General features: G+C 38.2%; 2 protein-coding genes across 8 annotated transcripts in view; both read left to right on the forward strand.

Moving 5' to 3' along the window:
• LOC311440447 (uncharacterized protein) overlaps positions 1–7,313 on the forward strand; it is a 378,092-nt gene extending 370,779 nt beyond the window's left edge. Inside the window, exon 2 of the mRNA XM_084527401.1 lies at positions 6,663–7,313. Within this exon, the coding sequence (XP_084383527.1) occupies positions 6,663–7,035 (373 nt within the window). The 3' untranslated portion in view covers positions 7,036–7,313. The remainder of the gene's footprint in view (positions 1–6,662) is intronic.
• Positions 1–23,224, forward strand: part of KYAT3 (kynurenine aminotransferase 3) — a 42,673-nt gene that overhangs the window by 4,560 nt on the left and 14,889 nt on the right. Inside the window, exons 1-10 of one of the 7 annotated variants that reach the window (XM_084527397.1) lie at positions 7,538–7,680; positions 11,089–11,133; positions 11,973–12,073; positions 12,303–12,412; positions 15,278–15,336; positions 16,551–16,695; positions 19,658–19,807; positions 20,416–20,502; positions 21,661–21,783; positions 21,873–21,993. In XM_084527397.1, coding sequence (XP_084383523.1) covers positions 15,281–15,336; positions 16,551–16,695; positions 19,658–19,807; positions 20,416–20,502; positions 21,661–21,783; positions 21,873–21,993 — 682 coding nt within the window. In that variant the 5' untranslated portion in view covers positions 7,538–7,680; positions 11,089–11,133; positions 11,973–12,073; positions 12,303–12,412; positions 15,278–15,280. Of the gene's footprint in view, positions 1–7,536; positions 7,681–9,608; positions 9,914–11,088; positions 11,134–11,972; positions 12,074–12,302; positions 12,413–12,440; positions 13,334–13,617; positions 13,750–15,277; positions 15,337–16,550; positions 16,696–19,657; positions 19,808–20,415; positions 20,503–21,660; positions 21,784–21,872; positions 21,994–23,224 lie in introns of those variants that run through there. The other 6 variants (XM_084527392.1, XM_084527395.1, XM_084527394.1 and 3 more) reach the window with 6 other exon arrangements.

Genomic DNA, 23,224 nt, shown 5'->3' on the forward strand with positions numbered 1-23,224 from the left:
TGGAACCCAGGTGAAATCCTAAGTAACAGCATGAAGTAAAGGAAATAAAAAAATGTACAGCATAATGTAGCATAGACAATGCTTTTCTAAGCAGGATGTTCTCCAGCCATCACTTACATTTTAAATGCTGAAGAATATGGATTGCTTTCTGCTTCTCTTCAACAGTATTGCATTCTTGTCTCCTGCTATCTTATTCTTACTGACAAATCGTGAAGTCTTTTCTGATGATTTTCAAGAAAACATATATGAGATGGACTCCCAGTAAACAGAGCAACTAATGATGAGTACTTGCCCCCTAATTGCTTTCAACACACAGTAAACATTTATTAGCTCTACAAAACCTATAGGCATAAACAGTTCACACATGACACAATACTGCATTGCTAATCATTGATGAGTGCCTACTAGATAGTTACTAACGAAATTTAAGTGGTTTTTTTTTTTTTTTTTTTCAGTGCTTAGGGATTCCCCTGCCATTCACTTCTGTTGTTTACAAATGCTTTGACTCTACTGTACATTGAAACTACAAGTCAATAAAAATACGATTCTAGCTCTTGAAACTCTACATCACTTTATTTTCTGCAGAAAACACAGGAAATTCTTATGCAGACTCAGATTTCTCACAAGCATACTAGATCTTACCTTCTTTTATGCTATGCTAGTTTTTGTATTTCACTTGCCTTGTACGGAGATGAAAGAATTTTACACTGAGTAACTATTTCATTAATGTCAGTTTCTGTTTGCTCAGCCCTCTTGCGAAGTCTTGTGTTTCTAGTTAATCCAGAACTTGTCTGGAGACAGCTTTATGCTTACTGTAGAAGTTCACAGACTAGAAATCGGAAGTTCTCCAGTAGGAAACTACTTGTTGTGCTGTTTTATGAAATCACTGTTGCTTTAATTGTTAGGCTGCAGACATGCAGCTCTGATTTCAGTTGAGACAACTCAAGATGGTCACCTCCTTCAACTAATTTCCTGCTGCTGCTGGTAGTCCCCGACTATTTTTTCACCAAAAGTTACTGTCAGAACTGCAGTTTTGTTTGTGTGATGTCACTCCCCAATTTGGTTTGACCAAAACTGATCTGATCAATTAAAGAAACAATTTGGGATCAACCAATACAACATTTTTCCCATTTAATTTGCCCTTACAATAGAGAAGGACTTGCTCTGCACTCTGCAGCCTCAGATCCTCAGAGATGTTGGATCAAATGACCAAAACCAGTATCTTTGTCTTTCAGCACACTTTCATTCTGGGCCTTTATTTCTCGGTCATTTCAGTGTGGTTTGGTCAGTGATTTATCTGAAAAATATATTCCCAATGCCCCTACAGAAAGTGAAAACATCAGTTCTGTGCTATTTGCAGCCCCTGACAACAAAAATGCCACAGACTTACTTTCTGGTAGATGATCAGATCCTACATCTCAAGCAGAAACTCACCTTTTTCTTTCTGGAGAATATGAAAAAGAAAACATGAAAAGGTTGACTTAAGCATCTCTTTCCAAATTTATAAGCAGAGAAGGCACCTCTGGAATTTGTCAGCACATAATCAGCCTTGGCAGTGTGAACAATATACAAATAAATGAATATTAATTTGGATATAGATAATGATAAGAAATGCCAGAATTACCCACCACCTGCTTCACTCTGCAATTGTATTCAATTTTCTCTGAGATATACAAAATGTATGAGGTCATTTAGAATTGGAGCATTCTCAGCACCTGCTAAGATTAGATCTTTAGAGGCAATAAAGCCAGCATAATCTGAACTCCAGGATCAAGCTAATTGGCTATGATGCCTTTTTTAAAACAGTGCCAAGCATATACTGTAGCTACTATCTGATAAGTAAATTGTTCCAGTGCAGCCTACCAGACAAAAAAAAAATTAAAAAAAAAAATGCACACACAAATCCCAAATATTATTTTTGAATGAGAATCAAAGTAAATAATAAATGCATAAAGCACAGTGTGATATGAGGAGTTCTTTGGCACATAATTGGAATGTTTAATCATAAAAAAATGTAGTTAGACACGAGTCATACAGCTCACCCCAAATGACTGAAAAATCTTATGCATTTGTTTAATACTGCGTACCGTGAGTAATACAGGAAATTCTCCCTGAAGTATTTCCAGCTTAGTAGAGTCCCCTGATGCAATCCAGTGTTAGTCACACGGTGTGGGAGCACTCAGATAGCCACATCCTCTTCCCTGATTCAGATGCTGGCTGAATTCAGCCTTTAGCAATAAAGCTGTGAGATATTTGGGCTGTATTCCTTCACCTGCCTTATCATACATTTTATTTAAAATAGCTCACTGATTTCTCAGAACATCTCTTTAATAAACAGTTCCTGAATAAAAGATTCATACTATTTTTCTTGAACAGGGCTTACAGCCACAAGGCAGACTGTAAAGTATCATCTTAGCAATGGGCTGGGAATAAGGAGGGTACCTCCCAGCTGAGAGACTCCAAGTTATTTGTGGTTAAAAGGCATGGGGATGTCCTGCCTAACCTACTGCAGAGGCATGGGTATAGGACTGGGCAATAAACTGCTGCAGACATCAGCATGTCTTCCTGTGCTTTTGCTTGAAAAGCAGGACTGGTAGTACAACATAGTTGTGCAGTCCCGAGGAAGAAGAGGAATAGAAGAAAACACTAAGAACAGAAATGACGAGCAAAGAAAGTCTCTCATCTGCTGTCCAGCTGCTTTTAGGAACAGAAAAACAGGATTATCTTGTTAGCATTCTTGTTATCATTTCTTGTTAGCAAAAAAAAACTGTCAAAGACCTCAATGCCCCTTTGGTAATTTAATACTTTTTCCTCTTGTCAAAAAACAAAACAAAACCACAAACTCACAATCTTGGGGTCCTAAATTCACATAAAAAGGAAATTACAACACATATGTGCCTTTTTGAACCATTAAGTGAAAAGTTTTATTTTTATGATTTGCATAACACCACTTTGGAAAGCACTGGCAATATCCCAAGGGAAAGCTGATCTACATTTTTTTTTTCATCTCTACCTTGATTTGACCAATATCCAGGTTCATTAAAAACTTACGTACTGCAGCTAGGCTAGAAAACTCTAACAGACAAAACTTAGCTGAAATCAGCTGATTTTCTATGGACTCTCAGTAGCATTTGTGCATCCAAGTCCTGCCAAGGAATTTTTTCCTTTTCAACTGGGATGCCTCTCACTAATCTTTTTTGAAGTGTAGAGATTCCTGGTTACTGTTCCTCCTTTATAAATAAGACTTACTTGAGTTATATTAGAATAAATTAATCTAAAAATGCACAAATTCTCACTTTCAAAGAATGAGAATGTGTTAAACAGCTAGACCATCCATGCAAGACTTTTATATATATATATATATAAAAAAAAGAATAGGTCATACAATGCAGTCACAAAATGAATGAGATGACTCTAAATTGAAAGTCAGTATGAGGTAGTTGGGGTGCTTAAATAAAGCCAGAACAATTTAATGAGGGTGCTGGGAAAAATAATTATTATTTTAAATATGATGATAAATATTACTTCAAATTCACTTAGGTGAATTTGAAAATGCAAATACCTCACTATGCCTAAATTTATTACTTCAGCTGAGTCCTGTGATGCTGGACCATTTTCATTTTATGAACAATATTGAACGCTGAATTTAAAAGATTTAACTTATTTAATCATTAGGCTCACTTGGTGTCCCCATTTTCCCTGCCATGACAGAACTTGGAAGAGCCTTTAGAGTTAGCAGTCTTTGAAACAGAAGCTTTAGGCCCTCACGCTGATGACACTGTCAAGACTGAACTATTCAATCCATTTCTTTAACACCAGGAGACAGGCCCCTGCAAGACCTGATTGAGATATGAAGTGAGACTTTCCCACTTAAAGCACAAAATTCCATTAAGTTAAATTAAATTGTAAATTTTGGGTGATAACTTGAAAAAACACTACTCAGTATAGAAGCAACTAAGGTTTTCATAGTTGTCTATCATTACAGCAGGCTTTGTTTGTTGCTTAAGTCAGAACTGCTATAATTTTTTCTTATTATTTCAACTGAAATTTAAACCAAAACTGTTGCACCAGATACTACAAAATTAAAACTAAAAAAGCAGACAATATTGCCTTTACCACATTAATTAACTACAGTGAGTTCTATTAACTCATGTTCTCTTAAGATTCCATTTAATAGATGTGTTGTTTGTTAAAGTCAAATAATCAGATGTCTTGCAAGACATTAAATGTCAGAACCAGAGAGGAGATGGGGTAGACGAGCCTTTAAAACCCCCTTTATTCTTCACTATATCAGCTGATCTGGTAGACACTAATCATCACTTAAAGGGAGAAAGAATAAAGTAGTGCTTGTTTCATCAGCTGAGGATGAATCAGCAGGATCTTAATAACATCTCTTCAACTATCTGCATCACGGACCTAGAGTAGTGCTGTTGTGCAGAGGTTACCCCAGAGAATATGTCATTGTACGGATTTCCCAATTATGTCTGCTTTGTACAACAAATTAAGTGAAAAATCTGGGCATTAATGTCATGAATGGCCAATGGAAGGCTGAATTTTTCTTGCTTGATTTATTTTGGAACCTCCTTGTGGTGCGACAAGGTTTGTGATCTGCTGCCCTCCGATGGATACTTACAGAGGTTACGTCTAAAAGAGCAGGACTGTGCAGGCACAGCAGGAGCACCATGCTTGAGACCATTAAACTTCTTTAAAAAGCACTACAGGAAAAAAAAAAAAAAAAGAAAAAGAAAAAAAAAAGTAATAAAGTGCTAATTATATTATATTATATATATATATAGGTACATATTATATTATATGTGGTACATATTGTGTACCACATTTAGCATCAAAAATCATATCTGGGTCTCATTTCTTAACATTGCTTTTTTTTTTTTTTTTTTTGTCAGGGCACTTTTACATCCAAGTAGACATTTTCTAGTTCGTTCTATGACACATCGATCCTTTTCAATCAGCTCTCACTCTTTCATTATGATTACATATGTAACATAACACATTCAGTAATGATATCCCAGTATTGCATCTGATACCTGCATTCTGCCTGCTAATAATCTCTTCATGATTATTATTGATATCCTAGACCTCAGTTTAGCATTAATGTTTAAAAATAAAACCATGAAGACTTGCTAGGTTAAGTGTTTTATTTCTGTCACACACAGTTCCTCTAAAAATATTTATCTGTATTACCGGATATTTTAGAACAAGAGATGAATTTGACATGTAATGTCTTGCCACTTCCACAGGGCCCCACAGAAATCTGGTGTGTGAGGCTCCCTCAACTCTGCAGTGGTCTAAGACCCTGGATGTTAAGATCACCACGTTAAAGAACGCATATGTTCTTTCTCAAAACTCTCTATGGTGATGCTGGTATTAAGGCAAACTGGTTTTGTGAGGTTTTATAAAAAAGCAGAAAAAGGTTGCAAAGAGATATTTGAAACACATTTTCCCTCATTAATTTAGCGATGATGAGGTGCTGATTAAAGGGAACCACATACACCTATTTGGAGCAAGATTCAGGAACAATCTGGGTGTGCCCCAACACGGGTACCAACAGCTCTTTTTCTCCTCTGACTTCAGCCTTCAGTTAAAAATTAAGTAAGGTTCTATTTGCCCTATGTGGATATGAAAAGAATCTTAGAAATGTAAATCCTGTGAATTCGTGGAATACCTTGAGAATCCCGCAAATCCCTTATTTTCTCAGTAAGGGGTGAACTCTCATATGACATCGTTGTTAACAAGTTAGACGTTTCATTCCTTCCTGACAGAATGTCCCAAGAGGGTAACGAGTTGGGTAACCAGCCCAGTTTACACCAGCCTAGCACCAATTCTTACATTTTTCGGGACACTGCATGCGTGTGGGTTCACATCAAGAAGTATTGTGCACAAGTTGATTGGGAAAATTATAAATTAAGCTTTGGCCAAAAAAAAAAAAATAAATCCACCATGTTATATATGGAGTGGTAATTCGTGTTGATAAGATGATTGATATTAATAAAGAAGGGGGAGATGTGGGAGTGTGGCCATGGGAGTCAGAAAGCCCCGTGGTTGATGATAACATCAGACTCTTAACGATGAGGCCATCAGGAATATAAAAGAGTTTAGAGGGAACTAAGAAGGGTGATTCAGGAGACTCCATGCAGTTTCGGGTTTCTTGTTCTCTGGCCGTTGAGGCATAGAAGTTTCTGGGTGTTTGCTGTTGTTGTTATATGCAAAGTTGTTTGACCAATGAGAAGTTGTTTTTGAAAAGCATTGCTGTGGGGAGAAGGGTATAAGAGGGGAGCCTGTCCTTGAGATAAAAAAATAATAAAAAAAAAAGGAAACACGATGAAGTTACGTCATCAATAAAGAAGTAGAAAGAAGGAATGAAAAGAACAGGCTAGTAGAACGGAGATCAGGACAGGAGCAGGCACATTGATCGCCTCATGAAGATAGGTTCAGCCAAACTCAGCAAACCGCTCAGAGAAGCTTGTACTGAAAGTTGCTGGAAACAGGCGCACCGGAGCTGGAAAGAAGCTCAAGCTGAGAGAAGCAGACCTGCGCACACAACTGCCCCTCGCTGGTAAGCAGCCGGGCATTATGGGGAATCATACGTCCTTAGGAACAAAGACTGTCCTGGTACCCTTACAGCTTATTCTCTTTATTAACAGTCGGACAGTTTGCGATCCTGAATTATGGGACCAAATTAAGGTCAAGGTATGGGACTCTGCATCTAAAAATGACAAGATTGCGGCAGGATTGCTCAGCACCTGGCGAGCAGTCCCTGAGGCCTTGAAGAGCCCTGTGGGACCACAGTCAGAAACGTGTGGTTTGCCCGACAGTGAGGGAGCTGCGGGCTCCTTTACTGATCCAACTGCTACACCATCGGCCCCTCTGCCACTACAGCCATCGAAGGCTTTTGCTGTTCCGCCCCCTGCTGACCTGGACGTGCCTTTCGACCCAGGCCCTATTGGCCTTGAAAAGGAGATGGATATGCTTTTCTTTGATCCGGGAAGAACGGGATACATAAGGCCTGAAGGCTGAGTTGCTTGACAACTTAAAGCAAGAGATATTGCTCAAAAGGAACGGAAAATGGAGACTGCTAAGTCATGGAACTTAAAGGATTGTTTGTTACCTTTCCTGATTGTACATATGTATAGGCATACTCGGGTTTAGTATGTAAAAGCAATGTTCTGTATATTTAGAATGTTTGATGTTTGTGTGTGCGTGTTGGTGGAGTGTAGACTCTCTGCACACCCAGCGCTTTTTAGTTGCCTTTTATACCTTTTATAAATATTCTTTTATAAATATTACTAAATTCAGATTGAGTTGAGACTTCATTTATAACAACCAGAACTTGAAAATTCAGAGGCTTTTCTAAAAGGTTCAGCCAAGCTGATTGCGTCCTTGCGAGCCTTTCACCCGCTGTTTCACCACACTCCGCCGAGCCCCGTGTGCAGTCCCACTCGCTTGCCTGTCGCCATGTCCCGAGCCATTGCGCGCTCCCCGCCCACCTTCCCCTCGGGAGGGAAACCTCCGGCCGCACCACAGCCCCCGCTCGCCCAGGCACCGCCGCCGTGGCGCCCCGCTCCTCGCTCCCCCGGCTCCTCAGGGCCGTACCGGTGACCGGCTCCGCCCTGGCGGCTCCGCGCCCTCCCCTTGCGGGCGGGAGCGCGGCGGCTACGGGCGGTGAGTTGTGGCGGCAGGTTGCGGCCTGGCCCGGCCCGGCGGGGGAAGGGGCCCCGGGGCGAGCTGGGCCTTGTAGTCCGCTCCCGGCCGGCGGTGGGGTGGCGGCCGGCCGCTGCCCCGTGCAGGGAGCGGGGCCTGGAGCCCTCGTGGCGGCCTCGGTCCGCCCTGAGTTGTGTCGCTGCGCCGGGCGCGTGCCTTTTCCCCAAAACCCAGCCGGAGCCGATGGAGCAGGGCCCGTCAGGGAGGGAGGGAGGGAGGGAGGGAGGTCCGCTAGTGGCCGGCGCTTTGTGGCCTTTTAGACTTCGTACTGCGAACGCGGAGTGCTCCGAGCTGCCAGTGAAAGCATGCCAAGTGCCGTGTAAAATGTCCGAGTGCCACAGCTGCAGCATGAGGGAGAAGAGTAAAACAAAACCTGATCCATTTCCTCCCTTTACATTGTAAAGTTTGTTTTTCCATGCTTGGTTTTCTCCATTTCGTGGAGGCTACAGAAGGTGAAGTGACAAAATACCGTAGTGTGGCAAATCTCCGCATACGGCACTTCTTAAGTTCAGTGTCCTTAGTAAGAATAAGCAGCTTCCCTCAGGCCAGCGTGTTTAACAAGTTTTGTTGGCTTGTCCTGTCAGGAATTAGTTTTATGTGGCACAAAAAATCTGTGGAGAGGGGCTGGTGAGATGGCGCCCTTTCCTTCTCTGAAGCTTTTGCACTCTGGGCACGTATGAAGATGCAGTCCTTCAAAGACTTCACAAAGTTTGGCTGAGAAACCTACACGTTGGCATATCCAATGGGTACTAAATCCAACTCAAGCATAATAGTGATTGCATTTAGATTACTGTGGTGGCTGAAGGACTGGCTCTGGTTTTAATACCTTGATTGTTACTGAGAGTGCAGAGTAAATGAGACTACTTTCTGCATGGAGAAAATGCACCAGCTGAAGAGAGCTGACCATAAGTTTTTCAAACTCAAAGGCGTTATTATAGAGATGGTACAACTGAAGTTCAAAAATTAAGGGACAGTGGCATTTGGTACAGTTTCAACAGGGAAAAAAAAATGACTTAATCAGAAACATGTAACTTCACAAAAGATTTTCCAGTGCTACAGCAGCATCACAGGTCAGGGCACTGTATGTCCAGGAAGCTGTGCAGCTGCTGTAAAGTGAGTTAGAGACCCTACGACTCTGAGGCTGTCTCTATTTGAGTGCTTATAAAGCACAGCATGAGCTAAATGGTTGTTAATGCACAGATGTATTCTCAGAGTTCACATGACAAAGTCTTGCATATTCTAGGTTGGTTGAAGTCACCAAATCTCCTGAGTTTAAACCAGATTGACAACCAGAATCAAAAACACGTGTATCTTCCTCTCAGCCCCACTAAAAACATCATGTTGGTCTTTCTAATAGCCTTCTTAGCTTCTCAACCCTGAATAAATAACTAAATAAAAATAAAGGAAGCTGCAGGAATAGTCATTTTTTATCCTTCTTTCTCAAGTATGTTGACTTTCCTGTTTTCTGTACGACTATGCAAGCCTAAATTCCAGAAGGACTGACTATGACTAAAAGCATGAATACTTTAGAGCACTGAAAATTAGAATGAGATGAAAAGTATTCCTAAACATTAATTTCTGAATTTCAGACATGACTCTTGGTCAAAAAGTTTGTGTCTGGTTCCAAGATTGAAAAAGGAAACATTAAGAAAGAAAAAATTAATACCTTTCCATTTCCCCACAAAGACCAGTGTGTTGTCTGTGTTTGAAGTAACCTTACAAATTTTTAGAAGAGTTGAATAGGATTTGCAACACTCTTGTAGCTGTCAAGCACTGTGTAACTTTCCTGAAGTGGAAGAAACTTTCTGTCTGGATGAGAAAAACTTACCATAGGACATTATAAAACATCCCATTTACAAAATGTGTAGAGGTAATAATTAAGCATGCAATCATCCTAAAAGTAACAATAATTCTCTTGACCCTGTAATATGTGTTACTATGTCATATAAAATAATAGTGTGAATGTGTGTGTGTGGAAAAAAAGAGCAGGTCGTGCTTGCTTTTTGACATCAGTATGGGGAATTGTCTGGGTATATTAAGGAGGCCTTTGCCTTTACTTCCTTGAGTAGCTTAAATGGAAGCATTCAGTGTTGCAGAACTGCAGAGAGAAGAGTATTTCCTGGAAAAGCATCATAAAGATTTAAATGCAGCAGGACAAATTTTCCATACTGGGGCCTGGACTTGGCTTTTTGAGGTTGTTTTACAAAATATTTTTTCCATTATGTTCCTTATAAAGTTTTGACAATTTCTACAGTTCTATGGAGTTAAATTAAACATGGATATTAGTTTTTAACTCAGGTGTTCCAGGTACCTTCAGAGATTGGCGTGATACGGATCTGGTGCCCCTCATGCAATGTGGTTTTGTGTGATTGCCTCACATGAAATAATGACCTGTCACATACCATACTTTCATGCAGCAATAATGTGAGAAATATTTACAGATTTTTATTTTTTAATTAAGGTTGCAAGTTAGTTTTGTTTGGAAAATTTGGATTTCATTTTGCTATTCCTCAGTACAAAATGAAAGAGGTAAAGGTACGCATATTTGTCACACTGCAGTAACTACTGCAGTTGTTTGCAGTACAAGTAAGGCTGACTCTTGGGAGAACAGCACTGTTGCAGTTACATTATAAGATAAGATAATATCCATACATTATGCAAGTAGTTTTTGTCAAAATATGCAGTGAGAAAGGCTTCACTCTGTACTTGTGAGAGATTATGTCAAATATACCAAGTGCATATTGGTGTATTATTAAAACTGTATTATTAAAAGTGACTTAAAATGTATTTGCAGGTCTTATAAAACATATATATTTATTTTGTTTCTTTCAGAGTATCTGCTGACTAGTGTGAAATATTCAATTCTTGTTTATTTTTGCTACTCGTTAGGCCAGCGGAGTTGAGGAAAATGATAGTGTTTCTCCTTTTGAAGGAAATGTCAGTGAATTGCATACTTGCAGGCCACTAAGTGGGCTAACACTGATATTACTGAGGATCTAATTGAGTTAGCTACATCTCAGTAGTGTGTGGGAAAGCCTGTATTTTCAGAGCTGAGGCTGAGTTTGTAGCACTCGTGTAAAAGAGGCAAAATGAACATACTTTTAAAACTTAACTCATTCAATGGGGCACCTTTAAAAGGAATATTTGTGGACCTTTTATGTTAGCTTACATTTAAAATAGAAGGAACACTTTCTTGTTGTAATAAATCAATTCTTCATGAAAAAGTCATGCTGTACTATTATATTTAATTACCCTCTCAGCTTCTCTCTGCAAAGCTTGCATGGTATTGTTTTATAGGTGACAATGTTAATATTTTCTAATAAAAGTAGTGTATTATTTTTTCTTTTTTAATTTTCTTTCTGTTTTCAGGTAGCAAAGTCTGGAGGGAAGTGGGGGCTGCCTATTCCTAAATAAGTAAGCTTTGGAAAACAAATTTAATAATCGTATATCTGTGCCTACTGTATTTCTAATTTAGGTGTATGGGTTATATATTTTTCTCTTACAAATTCCAGTCATTTTGACAACATCATCCAATGCACATGTTTAAACATACATCCTGAAAGCAGTTAACTTAAGTCCTAGCTCTTACTTCTTTTTTACGCTTATTGATTAACAGGGCTCGTTTTCTGTAGTCCGTGAATGACCCGTTACACCACATGGAACATCTTTCCTAGCTCTCTGTTTTCTCCCATTGCAGATATTTGATGTTTGCCCAGTCACTGAGGCAAAACTTAGAATAGTTACATAAATTGTGTAGGCCTGCATCTGCAGTGTGACTGGTGATCTTGAGTATCTCAGTTGCAAAGTGCATGATTTTAAACACTTGAAAATTGAGACCAGTTTTAATGGGGCGTGACTTTAAAAAAAAAAAAAAAAGATTCTTTTTATTTCGCGTCTTAACTGGCAACTCGGATAACAAATTTTATTACACAAACATATTTTCACAATTCTAACAGAGACTTTGAAATGCATTTAGTCTTAATTTTCACCCAAAGGAAAACAACGACAACAACAAAACAGTGTTTTCAGATAGAGGAAACTTTTCCTTTGTATGACATTCAGAAACATTTTTAAGCCCTGGTAATAATTTACTAGAACTGATTTCAATGAAAGAAAATTGCTGAAAGGAGGAAAAGAAGGTCTTATCTTTTAAAATTACTTAGTGATTCTTTAGTTTACTTAGGTTTCCTTAGTTTAGGAAACTTGTTCCTGGAATCTGTAAGTTTTTTTCAGGTTATGTATTTATTATACAGGCATGCTATGTGCTTCACGAAGCTTCAGTTACCTTGGCATTAGAACATACCAGCTACGAGCAGATTTGCTTTCTAGATCTATCAAGCTTTCAGCCTCTGATGTAAGTATTCCATCAACTTCATAGATAAAACTATTTAACGCAATATTTTAGAGATGCACTGATTTTGTAATGTTGCCAATAAACATATACTAGCTGTACTTTCTTTACTTCTTGTTACATTGACTCAAACTTTTAACATTAAGACTACAGTAAGTTATTCCAACCAGTGAAATATTTAGCCACACTAGCACAACAGTTCGGCAATCATCGCTTTGTGTATCCTTTTCAGTCTTTAAAGTCAGAGCTGCAGGTACCAGGCCAGGAGGATCGCCTAGTTGTTAGGGCACTAGCCTGAAATATAGGAGACTGATTCGATCCCACCTTTATCACAGACTCTTGGTAAGTCAGTTAATTCTTTTGTCAGTTTTCTGCTAATGAAACACAAGTAGTTGTGCTTCTTGATGCTGCAATAACAAGGGATGTATAAGTACCTCAAACTTAATTTTATACAGAATCTTCTTCATTTCCCAGCTTAACTGCTTATGAGGTTGTATAACTCCAGTTTAAGTCTTTCAGTTTTGTTGAGAGAAAAAAGCATTGCAACATGATGGGTGGCTGGAGGTTATGCTCTGCATTGCATGTAGAAGACTGGAATGTAAATTGTCCTCCGAGGTCAGAACAGGAGTTCATCTAGTCAGCAGCTTGTGTCAACCAACGCACATGTGAGATTGTCCAAAACAGGTGTTGAAACTATTATGCAGACAACTGTAGCATAGTTTGCTCATATGAGAGGCTTTTTTTAACATACAAGCCACTTTGGGGGCTGGATTTTACCTGAGTCAGTTTTTCGTTTTCTTTAAGTATTTGTATTCTACTTAATGTACCTGGATGTTCTTACTGACTATGCTGAAATCTAATCCTGTTTTTCTTTTTGAATTTACTTAAGATTTTGGCTTCAGCTGTAATTTTCAACATTGAATTTCACAATTTAATTATGTACCATGTAAAAGTATTTACTTTTGTCATTAAACTTATTCCCATTCAATTTAATCATGAGTTTCTTTGTATTATGAGGAAAGATAAATACAAGTAGCATCTGACTTTCCATCTAAAGCAATCAGTGATAGGGAAAGCAGGAGGTCAGAATTAGAACTTGATGAGGACATGCCTCTCTTGTTTAATGCTGATCTTAAAGTCATGGAAATCCTATCCTTGTGCCTAAAAATGGCTTGAAGATGATCAAGCTATGATGTAACTAGGTTAAAGCAAAAAAGTTTCTTAAGGAGAGAATCTCTTCTGGGAGAAAGAATGCTTCTTAAAGTATCATTTATAAATGCAAGGTATTTTGTTTACTTTCTCAAGGTAATGAGGTGGCTCTGAAGTCTGCTGTAAGTTGAACCCCTGATGACTAATGCAGGTCCAGCTATTCCATTTTAAAGCTAGTTTCAAGGTACAAGAAAAACTAAATAGGAAGACATAAAATACTAAGTATTTAAACTTAAAATAGTATGAGGGCTGTAACACTCAAAGGCTTTTTTTCTTGACTGTACTTTTTTGGCAAGGGAAAGTTAGTTACTGCAATTAAAATTTCTGTTACATTTAAGGATAACATCCTACAGTGTGGATAAGTCTTTAGCTTTTAGTAAATTGAAGCAATTTCAAGAAGAGTTTGTCAACAGAACAAATTTCCCATGGTACCATACAGAATTCTCATTTTTTAACTGTGAAGATTCAAGGTGAGATTTCCTTTTCCTTGTAGTGTGAGTAGTGGTCTGGTATGTGGAAAAAAAAAAGTGCGTGTTAGAGAGGCTCAGACTAATACTTGTGTTATTGATATTTATATAGTATAGCCAGAGGTTAATTTACTAAAGGCAAACGTTGGAAAATTGGATTCATCTTTTAAACCATATGTGTTTTTCAATAGATGCAGTACAGATCACCTACTCAGAACTCTCTCTAAACTATGTTGTATGTTCCATATCAGGAAGTACAACTTCACCTGTCTAGTTACTTTAAATATATATTTTTTCTTCCTGAGGATAAATGAAAGATATCACTGTTTGGTTCCTCTGGTACTTATGTTTTACGGATGAGGTCAGAATTAAATTTGTACAGAAGATGTACAGTAAGCAAAGAAATATCTGTTAGCTTAATAATATGATTTTCCATTTTTCAAAACTTTACATATGTGGTAGTTTTTTTATTTTTATTTTTACTGTAAACAGGTTGAGTACAAATGTGTGCCTGTGTAATACTTCAACTACGAGTTAATTCCATCAATTCAAAGTTGAAACTTTGAGTGTAATGGCAACTCAGACATCTCACAGTGTGCTAGATGGACTATGCTTTTTTAAAATTTCTCACGGTATGATAATAGCAAGCAATCTTACATGAAAGCCACTAAAATGAGTAGTCTGACTAAAAGAAACAGCAGTATTCTGGAGTTTTGCGGGACTTGTTTTCTGTGTGATTTTTTTTTTTCTCCTCAGTATCTAGCTGGTTTACAGATAGAAACGGGCATGCACTGCTTTTTTGTTGTTGTTGTTTGTACATACAAATAAATCTGTTGATTTTATTTTCATTTTTTCTTTTTTAGCTTAAATATACCTGAACTGTCAGTAAGTTTTGCTCTGCCTTTATAGGGAGGACTCAATGAAAGGCTATTCTAACTATGTTGTCTAAGGCCTTAGCTAAAGTTCAGAATATACAGCAAAAAAAACATGCTCTAATGTGATTTTGCTGTGTTGTAATTAAATACTTAAAAGTGTTGAAAGTCTGAATGAAAACATGAAATGTCTATCCTATTTCCTTGTTAGCTACCAATTTAGCAAATAAAATTGCATAGAAAACACACTTCCCAAACTGGATTGGGCTAGAAATAAATCAGTCTTTAAATCCTTAGCGTATCATATAAAAGAAGAAGAATTAATGTATCCTTTTTTAATTATTTTATTTTTAGGTCATCTTCTCAAGTTATTGACCTACATTATGCCTCTGCTCCATTCTTGCTGCAAGTTCAGTGGGTTTAGATGATAATGAATGAGAATTTAGGACATTTTTGTGTATTTTCTTCTTAGTCCGTATTCAAGCTATTATAGAAGCTTTAATGAAAGACCATGTCTATAATTGTGTGTAACAACTGAATGCAACTGGCAATGCTGTATTTGAGAAAGCATGAAAGAGGGTTTGTCCTGCATAATCCAACAATAAAGTATTTTGTCTTTCTTAACAAAACCCTTATGTCTGTATATCTCGATCTTGCAGACAATGGCCTTCAGACACAAAAACACAAGACGAATTGAAGGCCTTGACAGCAATGTGTGGTAAGTAAAAGGAAAATATCAGCAAATTCAGAAAATATCTTTGGAGGATATATTTTCTTTCCAAATTCATAATTACTACTAATAAGAACATGCATAGCACTTGCTGTCTCTGCTGAAATATATTTGGCATCTGTTTAAGACAGAAGCAATTAAATAAATTCTGTTAAAGCTCAAAAATAATAATTTAATTTACCTTTTAGCATTAGGCTTAGGATTCTGTGTATTTAGTAAACCACATGAGAGAAGGATGGCTCTTGGGTGTGGTAGTATTTCTGGCTTTCAAATTTAAATGCGAGTATTGTTGAGTAATTATTTCACTTACACTCGCTTTTTGTTTCCCAAATTAATCTGATTTTATTTTTAAACCATTATAATTGCCTTGATAATTTAAATCGTTCATTTCAATACGCTTTTTTTTGGTAGGTATTAAATTGGTCTCAAAGCACTATTGCCATCATTGGTAAAGATGGGATTTTGTTAGATGATGATAATGATGTTTTGGGCTTACATTAGTGTGTATGTATGTGTGCGTATATACATATACATGTAGGGTATTTTGTCATCTGTCCTCAGATTCATTTTTTAGCAATTTGTGTTTGTTTTTGATTGAGCTGTGATGCATTTTTTGTTGTTGTTGTTTTTTTCTTTTTTTACTAGTCTTTAACGTGGATAAGGGTGAAATGTAAGACTCCTTCATGAAACGAGGGAAAAAGTAGTTGTTCAAGAATCCTAACATTAGTTTCTGGCAGGGAACTAGTAACAGTTAATAAAGAGCTTGCAGCAGTTTGTTCTCTAAAATCACACACAAAATTATAGTGCTCTGAGATGACTCAACAGTTTAAGTGACACCTTCACTTGACGGTATCTAACCTTTAAATCATTTAACATACCTGTTCTAATTGGGTCTACTTCATTTTGTGAAGAGGGTAGTATTTCATTTCTGCCCATGTCCAGAGATACCACACATCCAAGCACAGTTCTGCTGGCAAGAAAGTTATTCTGTGGAGGCAGGAAATAAACCGTTTACTGGGTTCTTGTGTGACTCCTCTGCTTACTTAACATTGTCCCAATACCCGTCTCGCACTCTACCTAAAGATGTTTACACTGCTGTGAGTTTGGCAAAGCAAAATACTTTTTTTTTGTCTTCTAATGTTGATGAAGGAGAAGATAATTCTGTTTGGTATGTTAAATTTAAGCTGTTTTTTTCCCTTTAGGGTTGAATTTACAAAGGTGGCAGCAGATCCCTCAATTGTTAATCTTGGTCAAGGCCTTCCTGATATATCCCCTCCCAGCTATGTTAAAGAAGAGCTGGCAAATGTAGCAGCAGTTGACAGACTGAACCAGTACACGCGAGGCTTTGTAAGTACTGTGAAACTGGAGGATCCAAGTTCAGGCAGAAAATTTAAGACTTTAACTTGGTTTTACCAGTCGTTTGTACTCTTATGTCCCTAGTTTTCTTAACAGATTTATCAGTTACTAACCAGTGTCCTCTGTATAGGCTTCTTCAAGGCAACTTTTAGCAAGAGCAAAATGGTAGAGCATGAGATTGCATGACCCTTCAAAGATTATATAAATCAATGCAAAGGTTAAAGATTGTAAATTACACATTTACCGCTGATTATGGTCAGTGTAAACATGAGTCAGATAGGCTAAGCCTAGAATGAGACAGAAATACTTGCTGAGACAACCTCCTGGATCAAGAAAAGATTCACCCATAACATTAGTAGAAATGAGGAAGTGGTTGAAAGAGTAAGGTTTTGCCTCTGGAGGACAGTCACTACACGTTGGATAAGTTGTCTTGTAGCATTTAAGTCCTGAGCTGAGTGTGAATGTGTGGCATTTGTCATTGTACAAGGCAGGGCAATGCCTGTTACTCTCTTTTACTATGATTGTTTTCTTGTTCCTGTTTGGTTTGTCTTTCTCACTTTTTGTGGTAAAGATAAACCATACTGCCCAACTGAGAATCATGTGTTAGGGTTGCTACAAGATCCTAAGGAGTCAATCTAATGTTTTTCTAGATGATCACATGATGTAGCAGTGATAGGAAAGCATCGTACAGACTGGTAAACCAGTGATTGAGTTGGTACTTGTAGCGTCATTGCTCATATATTCCAATATAACCTCTTGCCTGTTTTCTGAGGATCAGCATGTATTAGAACTGGGAGGGAGCAGCAATGGCCAGCAGCTCCCTCAGGGACAAACTATCACAACGAGTGGAGCAGAGGCTGCATCAGCCAGGGCCTAGTGCTGTGGTACCTGAGCAAGGCAGGCCAGGAGGTGGTAGCTGAGGTGAGGTGAGCCCAGATGGCCAGGAAGCTTGTGGTGGTGAGATGGTCTGAGGTTAAGCCAGGGGGTCAGCACACAAACCAGGCCCAGCAGTGTTAACCACGGTTAGACACAACCCAGTGGTTGCTGGGCAGGTCTAGAGGAAGAAGGCGGGTGCAAGGTCAAGCCCGCAGGTAGGGGCCTAGGATCAACAGAGGCCGTGGACAGGTACAGGCATGGCTGTAACAATTGCAGGCCGGCAAATACGAAAGCATAGCACTTACATGGAGCCTTTGGACCAGGAGCAGTTGTATGGGTAGAGGACACAGGTGAGGCTGGTGAGGGTCATTAAGGCATATTAGGGTACTTGGGACCCTGATAAGAATAGAACAAAAAATTCCGTACTTAATACAGTCTCATTATCATCCCCATTTGGGTCACTTTGTTTAGTCACCTTTAGCTGATGGCAAGTGTGTGTGTGTGTGTGTATGTGTAAATCTCAAAAGTGTAAAGCCATTGTTTCATGGCACCCAGAAGACAGCCGGAATTTAGTGACCTTCTGGACTAAATGTGAATATGTTTACCAGCCACAATAAGTTAACTGAAAAGTCTATGCTTGCCAGCCAGACTGCGTTATGGAGGAGCTGTGGCACAGAATTGTTACAGACAGAATGGGCTACGGTCCCCTGCTGAGCAAATAACCACAGAGCGATTCCCTAAAACAATTTGTGAGTTAAGCATAAGTATAATTTTTCCACTGTGTGCAATTATTCAGTATTTAGTTGTATTTAGTTCTGTCCTTTTGCTCCTTACTTCTAAATTCCTTTGATATTTATGAATGTTTGCAGTTGTTATACTGTGAATAGTAATTAAAGAGGATTTTTTAACCAATATTCTCATCTTCTGCTTTTGTGCATTCTCTACAAACTCCTGCAATTCTAATTTTTTTTGAGCACAAGTATTTGTGGATAGCAAATGTGGGAGGGATGAATATGAATGATGCACATCCATCTGATAATTGAGACATTGTCCCAAGTCTCTGCAGCACTTAGGCCTCTCGTTGCCTGTAGGGCTGTGGTCTATAGAGTGACCTAATGTGAGCTGGGTGGTGCAGCATTCCTGTGCAGTTGACACACTCATGGGAAGAAATGGCTGTCATTTGAATCAGCAATGATTTGCAAGCCTTAATTCGTGGTAATGTTTTTGTTTACAGAGGAGTTCAAGATTTTTTACCTTACATGTGGAGGTACAATATTCAATATTTTAGTGAAGGGCTTTTTTGTTACATAGCTGCATTTTCCTACAGAGCTGTTTTTTCATACTTGGTATAAAGATAGAAAAGAGATTTTCAGAACAGGAAATCTCTAGCCCTCCTGAGTAAACAGAAGTGTGCCGCCTTATTTATATGTTGTAGGTGGTCTTTGTTTTATTGTTTTCTTGGTCTTTGCACATTTTGGGAAGAATACATTAACAACTGTGTTCCTGTAGGAGACAAATGGTAAATGGTGCTCTGAGGTTTGGGGTATCATTATAGGAATCGTAATTTTGATCACAAGTGCTGTTTATCAGGAGTATATAAAAAGGTTTAAAAAAAAATTCCCATGCACCAAAAAAAACTTAGTTGAAAGAAAACAAAAGAAACAGAAGGAGCTTCAGGTGGAGATATGGTCAGGTAGGAAAAAAAGACTCTAAAAGGAATGAGGATGAACTAGTATTTGCTTCTCTCCTCCTATCTCTTGTTCTAGCTCTTCTGTAGGCTACCTGAAGCTATCCTGAGCTTAAGACAAATAATAAGACAAAAATTCAAAAGAACTAGATAAAAAAAAAAAAATCCCCGAAGATACAAATAAAATCAAATAACTTTTCTTCCCCATGTATAAAAATTTTAAACCATACCACCTGTTAAAAACCATTAATACTGAGCATCCATCTCTCATTCTTATGCTCCAAAATGTGTAATTTCCTTCCATGTTGGGAGGGGAAAAAACAGCAAAAAATGTGTTGCATTCCTGAGAATGTACAAAGCCCATCAATTGCATTTCTTTGCTTTGGACAGGGGCATCCGTTGCTGGTGAAAGCCTTGTCTCAAGTGTATGAGAGAGTTTGTGGAAGAAAGATTGACCCTCTCACAGATATCCTGGTGACAGTAGGAGGTTATGGATCTCTCTTTAGTACAATACAGGCTTTAATTGAAGAGGGAGATGAAGTAAGTTTTTTATTTAAAATTCTCACTGAAATGACAACTTCTATGCCTTGTTGATAATGATACTGAAATTAATGGGGGGGGGATATTTCCTTGTGCCTACAGTGCACAAGAGTTTGTTGTTGCATTTTGCTTTCAGTGTTTCGTCAGTTTCATTTGTATATCGTATTCTCATCTGTATCCTTTATTCCTTTTTTGTTGCTCTGATAGTCACTTTTTTTTCTTTACCAGTTCTCTGCTCTTAGCTTTTCATGTTTGTTTGTTTATCTGCCATCTTTGGTTATCTCCGATCTTTGTCTGGCACTTTCACATCTCTGTGCAAGATCCAAGCAACCCTGATGTTATATGTTGACATCTGTAAAGTAACTAGAGAACAGCCTGTGTTTGTCAAAAAAAAAAAAAAAAAAAAAAAAAAGAGTAGTGCTTATCATACTTAAACTGAGGGCATTTTGTATGAAGTTATGTGATGGAAGAGGAACGTTCTGCAATTTTAAAACCAGGCAGGAGTGCCAGAAACATTATCAAGCTATATTACCAAAGCAAATCTGGAAATATGATGGCATCACGCACTGAAGATTTTCTGTTTCTGATACTCGTGATTATAATTTCAGGTAATAATAATAGAGCCATTTTATGACTGTTATGAACCAATGGTAAAGATGGCGGGTGCGAAGCCTGTTTTTATTCCTTTGAGAAATGTGAGTAGCTTTTAAAAATATATTTATTATATTCAACTGTTCTTCCATACCTAATACAGTTTGAACACCTTGTAGGAGATGCTTTTCTCTATAGTTTTTCATAATATCCAATTATATAAAAATGAGAGAGACTCACGCTATAGTGATATAAAGTGATGATAATCCAAAGCAGGTAAAATATTTTCCTGGTATTAGTAAAAGTAGGACAACATTTCTCATTTAGTGTAATCAGCTTTCAGAATGCACAAGTTAATGTTCCTTTGTTTGGATGTGATCAGAAAATGTTTTCAGTAGAAATACAGGAAGGATGATCATATCAGTGCAATTTCTGTATCTGCCACATCTCAAAATGTTCGGTTTCTGATCCCTTCAGCAACTTGTATAGTGATAGAATGTAATTTATTTTCTAAAATCCACTTACTAAATAAGAAGCATTTATGTGGTAGACATTTTCCTTATTGGCAGCTTGGAAGGACTTTTATGGATGCAAAGTGTTGATGCTGTTACCGGAGGAGGGCTGAGGGGCTGTTTATGCAGTACTGGAGGGAGTAGGTGAGACTACTCCTTGTGGTGCCCTCCTTCTTAGGAATGGGGTTCCTCCATGGATTTTCTGTTTCATGCTTTCTTTGCTTGGCCCTCTCCCAGTAATGCACAGGTGTCAGAAAGTTATTACTGCCAGGCTCATTGTTCTCAGCAGAAACAGACCCAAACTTTTGTCATCCTCATGTAATGTCTCAGTGGAATGGATTTTTAACTGTTAGGCTGTTTTCCTGTAGATGAGGAAGGAAAGAGCTGATGTCCTAGTCCAGCAGGCAGTGATAAGTCTTTCCAGCCAAACATGCACACACTTGTTCTAGTGTATGGGAAGGCCATAAACTCTCCTGTTGTGTGACTTCCTGCATTACACACTATATGGTCAGTGTGTGGGTAAGACAGACAGTGGCCAGGAGAAGACTGTCACTGTCATAGAAATGTATCTTGTTCTTTGCCTCACTGCCTGTTCCTGGAGGTGCCTTCTCCCAGGAGAACAGGACAGGTGGGATAAGTTGTGTGTGGTTAGTAAAGTGTCAGAGGGTGATAACTTGAGCATCTCTGTTTAGTCTGTAACATGTTGCATCCCAGTAATGCATGTTAAGTTCTTATTTATTTATTTTTAAGAAAAATGATGGAAACTCTGCATCTAGTGCTGATTGGGTCTTGGATCCTGCTGAACTTGCAAAGAAATTTAACTCCAAAACAAAAGCAATTATTCTGAATACCCCACACAACCCTATAGGCAAGGTAAGAGTCCTCTTTTAACGCTATTGTAATTTCAGAGCATGCCTTAAAGACTATGATTAATGCATTGCCCTTGCTTTCTTGCATTCCAGGTATTTACCAGAGAAGAGCTCCAGGTAATAGCTGATCTCTGCATTAAACATGATACCCTGTGCATCAGTGATGAGGTGTATGAATGGCTGGTGTACAAAGGAAAAAAGCACATCAAAATAGGTACTGATTTTTTTTTTGTGTGTGGTATTGTAGAAGTGGCTGTGGAATGGTATTTTCTCCATTTAGTGAGGGCTATAGTAGGAGCATGGCATTACTGTAGAAATTGATTCTTAAAAATAACAAAAAAAAATACATATCTAAATGACCTTGCAGTGCTCAGCTACACAGCTGCTGGTCATACAGCTGTACTATGCTGATTGGATTGGCCATGCATGGGCTGAGTCTGTTTTGAAAGGCCTGTCTTCATGGCTGTTGTGGTGGCTTGATAGAGATACCTTCATGCGATCGTAATCTGAGTTAGTGCATCATACGAAGTTACCACAGTAACTGGTGCTTTATCCTGTCCCAATTACAAAGTAAAATGAGTTAGATTAAAGCTTTCTTCGTGGACTTAGCAGGTGGTTCATGCAAATAGCCATCTTTAGAACCAAAGTCTCTGTGGGTGGTGCAAGGTAATCCATTTTCCTTTGCCATGGCAGCAAGTTTGAACACTGATGTTGTCAGTTGCACTTTGTCTTAGTAGACAGGTGGTGAATTCTTAAAGCACAGTAACTTCATTGTTCATTAGCGTCAGTATTGTCATGTTAATGCTTCAAACCAAAACATTTACAGTTGAACAAAAGACATTCTGTAGTTTAGCAGAAAATGTAAAAATCCCTTGTGATGATAATGCAAGTTAAAGCCTGGAAAGCTAGTCAACTTGGTTTTGGTATATACTCTGTAATGGATCCCATGACATTACCTTTTAACTTTATTGTTAAAATGACCGTACAGCTTTCAGGATAAAACTGTGAAAAATAGCGTTATTTCAGTAAAAGAAACAAGATCTATTAACTTCAGTTTCTTAGGCTTCTTTAAATCTACAAAAAGATAATACAAGAAAAAAATGAATGTTATGTCTCTAAAAGCTCCTGTTTCCATATTAATCTTTACATGTTCCATCAAATGCAGTGACATTTCCTTTGTGAGAGGTACAAAATGGTTATTGCATCAATTTAGCGTCTGATTTGTTAAATTATATTAAGAAATCATGGAGTTGCTAGCCACAGGTCATAAAATTAGTGCAGTCTGCTGTCACTGAGGCAGTTTTCTGCTGTGCGGAGCACTCAGTCATGTTTCTCATCGCTATCCAACTTCTGTAAAAACAGTGAACCTCCTCTAAGTAATGATTAGTGTTGCACTGGCAGATTTAGGGGTTGCGTGTTGTAACTGAGGATTCAAAACAAGCATC

This window comes from Aythya ferina, assembly GCF_964211825.1.
Source record: "Aythya ferina genome assembly, chromosome: 8".
In the NCBI taxonomy this organism is placed as follows: Eukaryota; Metazoa; Chordata; class Aves; order Anseriformes; family Anatidae; genus Aythya; species Aythya ferina.